This window comes from Paraphaeosphaeria sporulosa (assembly GCF_001642045.1).
Source record: "Paraphaeosphaeria sporulosa strain AP3s5-JAC2a unplaced genomic scaffold CC84scaffold_5, whole genome shotgun sequence".
NCBI classification, from domain to species: Eukaryota; Fungi; Ascomycota; class Dothideomycetes; order Pleosporales; family Didymosphaeriaceae; genus Paraphaeosphaeria; species Paraphaeosphaeria sporulosa.
This window is the reverse complement of record NW_017253364.1, coordinates 989432-1002309: the sequence shown is the minus strand read 5'-3', so window position 1 is coordinate 1002309 and position 12878 is coordinate 989432. Positions and strand designations below refer to the sequence as shown.

The 12878-nt window shown below is 51.3% G+C and overlaps 5 protein-coding genes across 5 annotated transcripts; 3 read left to right on the top strand and 2 right to left on the bottom strand.

Annotated features, from left to right (window-relative positions):
* Positions 1-43: 43 nt before the first annotated feature.
* CC84DRAFT_1196074 (RTA1-domain-containing protein) lies at positions 44-1305 on the top strand (the record flags this gene model as incomplete). Its single annotated transcript, XM_018181436.1, has 3 exons — positions 44-68; positions 306-576; positions 633-1305. 3 exons carry the CDS (start codon positions 44-46, stop codon positions 1303-1305), a joined length of 969 nt encoding a protein of 322 aa, XP_018036089.1.
* Positions 1293-3696, bottom strand: CC84DRAFT_1164191 (SET domain-containing protein). Its single transcript, XM_018178439.1, has one exon. It carries the CDS (start codon positions 3663-3665, stop codon positions 1713-1715), a length of 1953 nt encoding a protein of 650 aa, XP_018036088.1. The 5' UTR covers positions 3666-3696; the 3' UTR covers positions 1293-1712.
* Positions 3697-5156: 1460 nt separating this feature from the next.
* CC84DRAFT_1217044 (uncharacterized protein) lies at positions 5157-6929 on the top strand (the record flags this gene model as incomplete). The annotated part of the gene is made up of 3 exons (XM_018182858.1): positions 5157-5362; positions 5416-5853; positions 5930-6929. The coding sequence occupies 3 exons, from the start codon at positions 5157-5159 to the stop codon at positions 6927-6929; spliced, it is 1644 nt and encodes a 547-aa protein (XP_018036087.1).
* A 143-nt stretch (positions 6930-7072) lies between these two features.
* Positions 7073-9449, bottom strand: CC84DRAFT_1205449 (uncharacterized protein; the record flags this gene model as incomplete). The annotated part of the gene is made up of 5 exons (XM_018181973.1): positions 9181-9449; positions 8897-9119; positions 8111-8805; positions 7825-8051; positions 7073-7768 (listed from the first exon to the last, which is right to left on the bottom strand). Exons 1-5 carry the CDS (start codon positions 9314-9316, stop codon positions 7073-7075), a joined length of 1977 nt encoding a protein of 658 aa, XP_018036086.1. The 5' UTR covers positions 9317-9449.
* Positions 9450-10401: 952 nt separating this feature from the next.
* CC84DRAFT_1244228 (uncharacterized protein) lies at positions 10402-11504 on the top strand. Its single transcript, XM_018184145.1, has 3 exons — positions 10402-10947; positions 11013-11093; positions 11273-11504. The coding sequence occupies exons 1-3, from the start codon at positions 10848-10850 to the stop codon at positions 11338-11340; spliced, it is 249 nt and encodes an 82-aa protein (XP_018036085.1). The 5' UTR covers positions 10402-10847; the 3' UTR covers positions 11341-11504.
* The last annotated feature ends 1374 nt before the right edge of the window (positions 11505-12878 follow it).

The following is a 12878-nucleotide window of genomic DNA, read 5'->3' as shown; positions in this document are numbered from 1 at the left end:
GCAACAGCGACAGGGTTTCCTAACCGCGGAGACGGGGGCTAAAATGGGTGCCTCATCGGACTTTGTACGTGCTAGGCGGTCTCCTACATCCAGCTCCTACGCAATTCTCCGAATCGGGCCTTGCGTTCTTTATCGCGCGAATTCTAGCAGAACTGTCAGAGGTCGTACATATACCTGCGTGCTCAGGTCTTCCCGAGACACAAACCCCGATCACATTCGTTCAACCACATTCATTTGATTTTTTTATTTTTTTTCACCACGCCTTATGGATCCCGGAGAGCTTTTGACCCTCGTGGTCCGCGAAGCCGCAAAGAACGGTACCGCTGCCGCCAAGCCTAAGGCTGGTGTACGTCCTCTCGACAAGGCCATTATCACTTATTACCCGAATTTCGCGGGTAACACAATATATGGCGTCTGCTTTATCATTTTGCTTTTCATGCAGCTTTTTTTTGGTATCCATAAGAAGACATGGACGTACATGAGTGCAGTATGCTTGGGAATCTTCGGCGAGATCGTCGGGTACGGTGGGCGTTTGATGCTGAACAACAACCCTTTTGACATGAACAACTTTCTTGTGTAAGAAACCTGGTCTACATCTATAAGCGTGACTTTAGTGTGCTAACAATTAGCAGGTACTTGGTACCTCTCACGGTCGCACCCGCCCTGCTGACGGGTGGCATCTACCTTTGCCTGAGTCGTGTTATAGTAGCCGTAGGCGCCGACTACTCCCGCATAAAGCCCAAAATGTACACCTACATCTTCGTCGGCTGCGATCTGCTCTCACTGGTTCTACAATCCATCGGCGGTGCCATAGCCTCTATGGCTAGAAACACCAGCAGCAGAGACCTCGGTGTCCACATTATGATCGCAGGCCTGATTTCCCAGATTATCTCTATGATCATCTTCTTCGCCCTTTGGGGCGACTTTGCGTTCCGCGTGCGCAAGGCTAAAAGCGCTGGAAACCTCACCGGGCAGGCCCCATTATACGAAAGCCTACGCGCGGACCCCAGCTTCCGCTGGTTCCAGTGGAGTCTTTTTGTCGCGACCTTGCTCATCTTCATCCGAAGTGTGTACCGTGTTGCGGAGCTTTGGGGCGGATTCCAGAGTCACCTTGCCAACGATGAGGTCACGTTCATGATCTTCGAGGGACCGATGATCATTGTCGCTGTTATGATGATGACAGCGTTTCATCCTGGGCGGATTTTCGACGACTTGTGGATCCCTGCGGGCAAGGGATATCGCTTTTTCAAGCATGGAGATACTGGGTCTACTGACAAAATTGAATTGATTGAAAGGAACTACTAGACGCATCGAGAATGGGGTTTGAAACAAGCGCCTGGCGTGTCATTAGAGGCTCGTGTCATTCATGGGGACATCGGAGTTTGGTTCATGATTTTGCCATGTATACCCTTTTCATAGACTCGATATTGTGTGCACATAATTGAGGCTGTCATAACGGATCTTTGTTGCAGTGCCGTGGTGGAAGCGCTCACTCTACTCGCGTAGCAAGCTCAGAATGTACTCTGATCGCGCCAACAGATCAGAGGGCTGTGTTGAGGGCCCTACGTCGCACCATCCTTGGGCGAGGCGAGACCGGACCCGACATTGTGTGGTGAACTCCGATGGATCGCCGCACCACATGTTCGCACCCAGTGGAAATTACAATTGCCCATTGCAAAGTAAAATGCGCGCTTTGACACATCGCTTTTCGATCATTTCCTCGGGCTCGCCTTCATGAGCCATTCTTGGATGATCCGCCCAGCCAACCGAGGCACACCCTTGTACCGCTCGTTGTCGTAAGTGTCGTCGATAGCTTTAGCAAGTCTTTGCGCGCTTGCAATCTTGAGCCTATTTGCATCAGGCCAGTTTTCGTGTTTGACGAAGTCCACCGATTGCTGCACCAGCTCTGCCCTCTTCTTTCGCACCGCAAGATCATCAGCCTTCTCGGCAGCGCAAAGTGGACACTTGCATTCAAAGCCCCATGTAGTCATCAGAGCGGCCTGTCGTGCGTCGTAGTCACCATCTTCGTTGTAACTGAAGAAGACTTCCTCACCCGCTATGAGAGGGCGTATGGCGCGGAGGACCATCAGATCGCCAACAAAGTCTTTGCTGGTATTGGGAACGCAGGAATGGTTAATATATGCCGCCCAAGTGCAGAGACCGGTACTTGCATTCCGTGCACCTTCTTCTCCATATTGATTTCCCAGCCCAAATCCATTACGGGAAACTATATCGTGTATCCGGAAAGTGTCGACGATAGGACCGTCTCCGGTTCGGAAGATCTTCTTGCCGTCACCTTCGTAATCGCCGAAGAGGTCCATTACCCTCTCTATTTGGGAAGAGTTTCCAAGGAGTTTCTGTACTATTGATTTGCTTAGACCTACAGGCTGTACCCTGATTCGATCGTCGCGTACATCGTAGGTCATTGCCGTCAATGCCTCCTTGTCGTGGCCCCATACCACGTGGAATGCTTTGTCGGCCATCACCACCTCTCCAGCAGGTATGTTACGAGTAACATACATACCGCGTCCGCGGCCTTCGCTGTTTTCAACCTTGACGTTGCCAATGAAACTTGCGGCATCGACATGTGGCCGAGCTTTCGAGAGACCTGTCCGCAGCTTCTTCCAGTTGTACGCTCCGGTCTGTTGTTCCCGGAGTCGTACATCTATCCGCTTCAAGTAAATACTCGCATCTTTGTCGTTTGGTGCAAGCTTCAGCTGCTCCTCAAAGAATTTCTTCGCGTCTTCAAACTGACCGAGCCCGTACGCAGCAGATCCAGCTCGGTAGTATGCTTTACTGTCAAGATCTTTCGATTTCTGATCGTCTTTGCCTATCAGAGAAGCTTTCGCATCCGCGATGGCTTCGTCAAAGTGACTTAATCGAAGGTTGACAAGGGCCCGGTTGCGAGCAATGTCTCGAGCGAGGTCAGGATTTGTTTGCGAAACAGAATCTCGTCTTGCGACAGTCAAGCCGTCCGTGTACTTTTCGTGCGCCGCTGCCAGGTCACCATTTTTGAGCTCATCGTTCCCACCGCTTTTGCAAGTCGTGGCGAACTTCTCTGCTGCTTTAGCGCTCGAGAAAGTCTTTCCCGTAAGCGCATCGCTGAGAGATATCAGATCGGAAGGATGGTCTATGCGTAACGTAGCCTCGCCTTCTTCGGTAAGAGTAAAGAATGGTTCTTTGATGATGTAATTCTTCGCATACTCCAGGATGTCTTCGCCGTGCCGTGACTTGTGAAGACTCATCTCTAGTCGCTCTATGTCGCCGCCCTCGGCATCCTCCACCATGACCCACGAACGCGCGGTAAGTACAACAACTGGGCTGGCGCGCTTTACGTGGAGCCGGCGACCACGATGATGTGTATCCATCTTAAGCTCGCTGATTTTCATAGGTTCAAGTTCCTCGCTTGTGACCGTGCAAGGCGGATACACCTCTCCCACGGCAAGGGCAGGTAATGTTTCTCCCCGACCACTCGACTGCATAGATTCCATGTCTGCCATTAGTGATGCGCCAGTCGCTTGGCTGATGGCTGATTTTGCGTCTCGTGATTCTCGCGCATGGCCACAAAGTTCGGAGCTTTTTCTTATGGTCTCCTTCACTGTATTCCGGATCCGTTCGGCTTCTTTCTCCGTCAAGAAGACCGTGTTCTCCTGCGTTGATCCCATGTCTTCGAGCGTTCAGTATTCTGTGTGGTGGTTGTACTTTTTGAGCCCAAAATCTGCTGCTTGATGCCCCGCTTAGCGGCATCTAGTGGCTTGGCACTGTCATCACGCTCTGGTGAACCCTTCCTACACCCGTCTTTGTCGTTCTACTGTTACAGTAAAGGAACGATGCGTACTGCCCAATTTCAAAAAGGCCACTACTGCCGTCAAGTTTGAGCGTTGAGTTCGAAGAAGCGCGATACTGACACTACCAGGTTGGTGATGTTGTTTAGAACGCAATTAGTTGTTGTGCATACGAAATGCGAACATGCTGTATACAACGATTGAGTCTGGCGTTGCTCATCGTAGGTTCTGGGGTAGGACAGTCATAATGTACCATGCTTGCGTTTTTGACGAGGCACCGTTGCACGCGATACAATAAGCCTATACCATAGATAGCAATGGCGCCAGCATTTGAAGGGACATTCATCTCTTCTTGTTCATTGTAGACAGTGCGCGGTATTCGACATGACAGACGCGCGAGATGGGAGTTTCCAAGTAAGCGCATATTTCATTGATTGATGACCATGGGGTCTCATTTGATGATTCTGGGCACGGGACCATAACGGTGGAATGTGCATGTCATGGCCTATGATGACTGCGCATGGGGCGAAAAGTCCTGAAATGGCGCGGGTCGCGAACTGAAGCAAGGCTGCCTAGCCCATCTTACTTGGGGGCGGTAAAGCGTCTATTGAGATTTCTTTCACTGGAAGTTTAGAACGAGGAGGTTCCAGGACGACATGAGCGAAGCGGTGCACATGATGAATTGGGCTTCGATACACACTGATTAGACTTGGAGGAGAAAATTGGAGGAACAGTCCGAGAAATCCGAGCAGAGAACGCCAGAGTGATGTATCCGAAGAAAAGGGCTAAATTGGCTGGCCAATGACCTCCGTCGATCTTTTACGCCTGATCCTTCCCAATGCCCGTGCGTTCCACCCACCTCTCCTGTCGTAACTTTGAAGAGACGAACACCAAACGACGTCAAATTATTTGCGCCAACTGAAGTGCGCCATAGCGATCGTCTCTCATGCAATCGCGCTCCCCATAACTGTCAAGACGGCGTCGCATCGGATGACTGCGGTCTACTGCGTGGAAGATTGGTAACGGGTTCAACGAGCGCGCACGAGATTGTCATGGCCGCACTCGGGTTATCGGGTCCGCTTGGGCGATCAATCCACCGTCCGGTCAAGACTTGTACCGAGTGCAAGCAGGTTAAAGTAACTTTATTCTACATTTATTGCAATCGACACGTTCTGACGAGGAACGCAGCTTCGTTGCGATTCCAAAGCAAAATTCCCGGCACCGTGTTCAAGATGCCAGATGCGCAACTTGCAGTGTGTCGTCGATTCTTCATTTCGGCGTACACCTGCCCGCAAGTATGTCGCTCTCGCTGCCACAATTACTTTGTGGATGATTTCATGGCTGACTCAAGAATACAGACGTGTCGAAGAGATGGCAAAAGAGTTAGAAACTTTGAGAAGCCAGAGAGAAGATAATGGCTTCAAATCTACAGTGTCACCAGACACCCATTTCGACTCGCCTGAGTCTGCCCTCGAGCAATCCGGGACTGCTGTGGTGACCGACTTTGGCATCAAAGAGCAATACCAATTGGAGGGCTTTGTGATTGATAAGAACACAGTCGCCGACATAATCAAAGTGTAAGTACAAGATTTCGTCATCACTTGAGGACCGTCTGACTGGCCATTTTTAGCTTTGCAGCATTCTATTACCCGCACTTTCCAGTGGTAAATCCCAACTTCTCCATTTCGACCATGTACGATACGGCACCACTCTTATTTTGGACTCTCATCGTAATAGTCGCTTCCCGTGGACCTTTGCCCCAACATATTGCATTGTTCGAACAGCTTAAAGAGCCATACTTGGCCAAACTTCGTCTCGAGATCTTGGCTGCACCTGTCCCTTTACAGACTATCCAGGCACTCATCCACCTTATTATGTGGCCTTTGCCCTCGCCTCGCCAATCACATGACTGCTCCTGGCTGTACTGTGGTGTCGCGATCAATGCAGCACTCTACATGGGGTTGCATCACTCAAAACCACCACAGTCGTTAAGGAGTATCGGCGTTCCTTCCGGCTCCCCGCGAGCCAGAGCTAGTACTTGGCTTGGGTGTTTCCTAGCCAGCACCTCGTAAGTTGAATGTGTCCCCTTCCATAGGGCGCTAGATCTAGTGGCAGCAGGCTTTAAGCATGCTGACTGTCTACAGAGTAGGGATGCACATTGGAGTTTCACCTCACATAAACGAAACTACAGAGCTAGCGACGATAGAAAACTTTGTCCGCACGTACCCGATCCCACCAGAGTTTGCCTACCAAGTAATGGTCCACCATATCATGGCGAGATTCACAACTATAGTACTAGAGAACAGCCAAGAAACCGTATCCCAGTCGCTCGTGAAGCTCATCGACACAGAGTTGGACAGTCTCAAATCGAGATTCCCAACACCATGGTCTCCGCGCATAGAGATGGCCGTGTTGGTTGCAAAACTGCACCTCTATACCATGACCATCATCCGCATGCAAGACGTTACGTCGCGTGAGGTTCTCATGAAAAACGGATACTCTGTCGCTCTTCGCATAGTGTATCTCTCTGATCAAGGCCTCTTCCACCGCTCCGATGACTATCCCGATATAACCGCGGCATTCCTGCAGCAGACTTGCCCCAAGAACTATTTTCGCGCCCTGATGCTCGCTGCTGTGTTCTTGCTCAGATTCTTCGCGCTGAACATCAACGCCCCACCCGAAGAACAAGAGACAGCAAAGAACCACGTTGCAATTGCGCAGCGATTCTTAGCCGCCGGAGCACGCGAAGCAACCGATGAAAAGGCGCGGGCAGCATTAGTCATTGAGGTTTTAAGTCGTCAACAGCCAATGGACATTGACAGCACGAAACTCAAGATCGACGATCGCATGGGCGCAAGCATTGTATTCGACGCGATAACTAGGGGTCATGAGCTAAGGAACATAAAAGCCGACGTGGAAGAACGGACGTCTCCACAAGAGAACGGAGACCTTCAGCAACACTCGATTGCGGACATGCCTCCTCCGCCAGCAGCACCGGAGTTTAACGATTATGCGCAGTTGACGCAAGCCGACATGAGTGCTATGAGCGACTTCGATATACCTCTCGACTTTAATGCCCTGCCGCAGGATCTTTGGGGGGATTCTATGTGGGGAATGTTTGGCACTTTCGCACCGCCGTACTGATGGCAAGTTGCAGTCGAAGGGTGGGGTCAAACAAGTTCCTCGGTTGTGCTGTGACGCAGGCTCTATATTCAGGTCAGCGCTTGACGAAACCTGTCCTTCATACACAAACCTAGAGAGCCATGGAAGCCTATTGCGAGACGGGACTAGACTCCGCTGTCAACTCTCCTCTTCGCGACCAGATCGCTCCATTCAACCAGGAAGGCTTTCGACAATGGAAGGTTCAGTAAGCCGATGTACCTCTGACTCCCATGCACGTCACTCTCCATGAAACCTCCATTGGGCGTCGGGTTTCCTCTCCACAGCCTTGGAATTGTCGCTTTGTATGCGAGCGCTTGATCAAAGAAGCCGCTCCAAATAACTTGGTCTTTCGAAATACCGTTGAGCCCCGCGATCACGGCTGCATTGAGACAACCCGACGATTTGACAAGCTGAAAGACGGGTTGAGTCGCGAACATGACATCAAACGTTATCTCATACGGACCAGCGTTCTTGGAACGCAACACACGCGCTATGTCACCAAGTGTCTTTGGTGAAGTCGGATAATGTGCACCGCCAATGGACGTCTCTAACAACGGCGGTGTCTGTCCATGTTCTTCCTTTTTGGAATAGGGTGGGTCAGATATGGCTGGCTGCGAATGACCCCGACCAATAACGGTCAGTTCTTGCCGATAGAGGGCGTTCGAGTCGGTGCCAAGTTTGAGTCGTTCCTCGCCTTCCTCCAGTTGCACGAGGTGGTATATCGAGAATTGTGCGCAAGGCCCTAGATCGCTCTCCATCTTGCCGCCGAGGCCGTAAGCGAGATTGCCAGAGGTGGCTTTTTGGTTCGGATAAGGTGCGTGCTGAAGGTTCGAAGTCAGCTGAGGCTGAAAACGAACGCTACCGCAAGAAGACTTACGACTGTGGCTATCCTCGCCGTCGACGCTATGCTCCTTGCCAATTCTTGCGTTGACGCAAGGGCCTCACCGATAAGGAATACTTCCGCCGGCCTACCATCCGCTGTCGTTTGATGCTGGCCGTAGACATGCCAATCAAGATCCCACTGCCCATCTACACCTTCATGTTGTTGTGCAACATATGTCTTGATCGCTTTGAGCACTGAGTCTAGTTGGCTAATAAGAATAGCTGCAAAAGAGTCAGTCCACTGTCCGCGTCTTGCAACAGCCTACTAGAACACGACTTACGGTCCTTCACACTCCCCATATAATTCGACCTATATCCTACCACCCTGGCTGCCTCCAACTTGACTGTGTACTTCTGCCCCGCATCACGTGAGAACGTGAAACACCCGCCTCTAACCCTGCACGTCCGCCCATCATCCAATGATTCATACGAACTTTTTGTCAGGTCGAGCCATCCGCCGGGGCCGTAAAGTAGATCCGGTCTGCTCTTCTCATACAATGTATGCGCGCTCACACTGACTGGCGTACATCTACTTTGCGGCTCTCCAGGGGTGAGATCGAAAGTTCCGTCTTGGTAGACAGTCGCACGCACGGCTGAGCACTTGGGCGTCGCACAAAGGCCACCGCACTCGAGTATTTTGCCCATGTGCGTGAAGCCGCCCCACAGAGACTTTGCCTCGGGGGTTGCTGTGTCGTTGAGCGAGGTCTTGGAGGCCCATGCTGCAAAGGCGATGTATGGCGAAGGGTCGTATGCACGCCCACCAACGATGACGTTGAAGTCTGGTGTGGCCATCATAGCATCGTAGAAGGGCTCAGGGCCCATTTGGGACGCGATGCGTGGCGCAGAGTCTATCAATTCGGCTGTGAGAGGTGGTACTTGCGACCCGCAGCCGGAGATGGCATGCTTCTTGAGACGCTCGTGGACGAAGGTCTTTGTGACTGCGGAGTAGATGGCGATGAGCTTGAGTTTATAGTGTCTTAGAGTCGCGTTAGCATTGCCTCTCAGTCGTTTTGCCCATGGTCTTGACGTGTACCATACTGGTTTTTGGATGTTAGGCTTGAACTTACTCGTTCCCCTCCTCGTCGCAAATCTCCTTCAACACATTTACCATCTCCTCAACATGCTCATCACTTCCATCACCCCCGGCCGAACTGAACACAAGTGGGACTTTGAATCGCCACGCCAACCTTATCAGTTTCCTAAGATCTCTTACATACGACGTTCGAGGCGATGTCATTTGGCCCAGCGCAAGTTTCTCGGGTCCGCTGTCAGTGCTACCCGAGTCCAGAACTGCGCGGTGTCAGTGGTTTGGGTTGGGGGGAGATGATAGAGAAGAAGACGAAAAACACACTTAGCGCTGTAGGTGAACCGTTCGGTATTACAGCTGCGAGAAGAGAGGCTGTGATAGACTCATCGAGGCCGTACCCAAGCATGCCTATGGGGGTGACAATGTTGCATGTTGGGAGAAGGGGGCAAGGAGTGGCCATAGTCCAGGAGGAACTCAAGCTTGACGAAGCAGTCAGACTGTCCAAGATCGAGAAGAACAAATACAGTTATAGGAGATCACGACCGGATGTTGTGGAATAAGTGTTGAGGGATTCGCGGTGGTGGTGTGTCAAGTTAAACTCGTGGTTAGACTCTGTATGCAAGCAGTAACACCCACCACAGACACTGTATGGTAGACCACTCATATCGCCGCTTGCTACTTCCCGTACGGACGGAGTAGCATTACCATAGTCTCACGTGCCGCACCCGTCCCCGTTCGCGCGAAGACCGCACGGGCATGCGAGTCTCGCACTCGAGGATCACTCAGCGAAAGCGAAGCCGCTCGCCATGCCGATATGCGCCTAGACACAGAACATAATGTGGCATTTTACGAAAAAGGGTAGCTTAAGTGCTGTCAATGATGTTGCCTTTTGTCTGGATCACGATCATTCCGTGGCGTGGAATCACGGGCGAACTGACGGAATAACGGCACGACGCAGGATGTTCAACAAGCGCGTACCGGGAACCGGTCCAATAGATTAGGGGATAACTTAGACCTGGGCGATTGTCTAGAGCATCGTCAAAGTCGGTCACTGAACGAGGTAAACGAAGCATCCAGTCGGGATGGAGTCGACTGAACACGAGGTCGTGCCTGAAGTCAAGAAGAGATCACAACAGCGCATCGAAGCATGTCGGGAGGTAACTGAACATTCGCGCTAAGATGCAGTAATATTGGACGCGTGCATTATTCATTGTATGTGGCAGATGTCCAGTGCAGTTCCTCGCACTGACAACCTGGAGGCCAAGAATCAAACCTCACGCCTGATACGACGTTTTGACGACTCTCTGAGTAAACCAGCGCTTTCGCGATATATCTTCAGGTGGCTCTGGGAGCCGATTGACCACTAGCCTCTGTGAAAATTGATATCAGCCGTTAGGTCGCGCATATGGTTCACCCTCACGACTACCATAGCTTGTATGCGGTGCAATTCTAGAATGGTAGAACTCCTCCTAATATTACAGAACAATCGAAGTTCATCTGGGTTGCAATATGTCTGGGATCAACACATACAACGACCGCACTTGATTCCAAGCCGTCTATGCTCTTGACATGATCACCGCAGCAGGTGCCATGACTCCCCACGCACTCGCATCACGGCCAACTTGAAACGAATCAAATAACGAAGATTCTCGTCGCCAAGCAAGGGGGAAAGCGCGGGGTTGCCCTATTGAAAATGACACTCGGCACATGCCTTTTTCTCTGGCCTGCATTGCTCTGTCTTGGTGTCGCATGTATTGCCCGCTTCGTGTCAGATCTGCTCCAAACGGCTAAGATCATTATTTACAATACCGGTTTGTGTTGGAATGGAGCCCAGGCTACACCGTCGATGGTAGTGGACACGGCTCGGGCATATCTGCTTTGAGCTTTACGACAACACTGGCGACTATCTTCTTTACCACCCTGCCCACCGCGGTGCGTAGATTCGTTCGAGCCACACTAACGAGAACGGTACTGCAATCTCGAAGCCCGAGATGAAATCCAAGATGTGGTATACGTTTATCACACCCCTGATGCCAGGCACGGGCCTCGCTGCATGGGGGAGAGGCATGCATGTTCGGGCCCTCCCAGCATGTTGTCTTGGTGGAATGTAATGCATCATGATGAAGTCACGAGGACCCGTGACATCGTGCACGAAGCTATCGTCGTTGCTGCATCGAGTGGAACGACTGAGGTATTGAACGAATACAAGACCATAAACAAAGACGCGCGCGAGATACGTACTTTTAACACGCCTTGCATTCAAACATTGTTGCTGACGTCGGCAAGACCCAGAGCGCAAGTCTCTCAGTCATCATCCCTCACATCGTGTGTATGCTGTGGGCATGTGAACGGGACTTCCAATTGTGTCATCACCTGTTGACTCCGGAAGGACCAAAGACATCTGCTTCCTTGAGAGTGATGGAATTATTTCGACTTCTTGGTTGTTCCACTCATCTGGCTCCGCTACATCTTCATTATATATGATATCACCTTCCTCTACGTCAGCGTTGAGGGTCGGTCTACCGCACCAGCCATGGCCACGGTGGTTCTCTTGATTATCTTCCGTCAGTTCACTAACCCCCGATCCTCGTGATGGTTCTCTGGGGCGCTTGAAGGATGGGTTCAAGTGCTCATCTGCACGGCAGTCGTGATTGGGTTGAGATGTTGTAGTGTTAGTTATGATACAGGCACTTCTATTCGCGAGCTGTTTGCGCGTGAGCTACCGTCTCTGTGAAGTTCTTGCGAGCCTCTGCCGACGCTGCAAGGCCGTGGCCATTTAAGCCTGCAAACTACCCTGACTTCAATTTTCATGCGAAATCTTCCGATCCCACGTTCAAATCGTAATAGATGGTCGCACGCCAATGGGCGAATTTGGTGGTCAATTCCTCGGTGCCTAAAAGAACAGGCTTGCCCATTGGACCGTGTTGGCTAGCGACTACACAAACGGTCTGAGAGATGGCTATAGCAATAAAAATGATGTGCGTCAAGAACGAAGCAGGTTTGGGACGCTACGCAGACACTCAATGCGTGGATGTAATGCTAGAACGTAGTGGAGGTGGTAAGTTGGAAACAGACCTTTTGGATTTTTACAACGAATACAATCCAAGAAATGTTACCACATGGAATCTTTACCCTGTATGTAGCGGTTTGAATGCACTAAGAGCCGTGGAATATTTACAAGGCCGCCGGGCCGACCCATCACATACGACCATAGGACACTGAAAACTAGGCTTCCCGTCCGCTCAGCCATATATAAGCAGTGTACCGGCGAATTAGTATTGCGGTCCGTGAGGACGCGAGAATCCTCGCTGTTGTATGTATTTTTGCAATTTTTCTTGGTGGCAGCGCTAAGGACAAGCGAAGTGGAGTGCGGAGCGTGGCGGCGGGTCGAAAGGAGCCCTGTCAACAGACTAGCGCGGTCTATCAACCATGTGAACATTTCTTTTGATGCTATGAAAAAGCTGACATCACTATGAAAGAGTTCAGGTCGTTGCTCTTGAGTATGTGGACTTCTCCTCGATGAATCCAGTCTTCGACTGAAGCCCGAGCCAGGCACTCCGATACTATCGACACGGCGGCACCTAGTCGAGTAAAGTTGGGCTTAGAATCTTCTTCAAACTAATGGTATTCTCTGGAGAGGCCCATTGAAGTCTTCGAGTTCACCTTGCGTGCAGCCATGCAGATAGGCCTCCCCGATGAGCTTGTACTGCATTCCACCGCAATGGCGAAGGACAAATGGCACCTTGGAGCCTGGGAAGAACCAGACGCTATTGTTAGGCCTGGCTGGCTTTGAAGCGAGGCGATGAGGTTATCTGACGTTTTGAGTGGAGTGAGGTGGAAGAGTGATGGAGCGTTGGCGGGCTGACTACATACGGCTAGTGCGTGCCTTCCGTACGCCATGCGCACCTCCGTCGAGCAGAAAGACGGCAGTCACTGCGACATCTGGAGGCAGGCGCGTTCATTGTATCGCGGTCGCTGCGTAGCGGATCAGAGCTTCGACTAGCTCTTCAACGCTGGCGACC

Coding starts and splice junctions, on each gene's coding strand:
- CC84DRAFT_1164191 (XM_018178439.1), bottom strand. CDS start 3,665: ATGGGATCAACGCAGGAGAACACGGTCTTCTTGACGGAGAAAGAAGCC.
- CC84DRAFT_1244228 (XM_018184145.1), top strand. CDS start 10,848: ATGAAATCCAAGATGTGGTATACGTTTATCACACCCCTGATGCCAGGC. Junction 10,948..11,012: donor TGTTCGGGCCCTCCCAGCAT/GTTGTCTTGGTG, acceptor TCGTGCACGAAG/CTATCGTCGTTGCTGCATCG. Junction 11,094..11,272: donor CAAAGACGCGCGCGAGATAC/GTACTTTTAACA, acceptor CTTCCTTGAGAG/TGATGGAATTATTTCGACTT.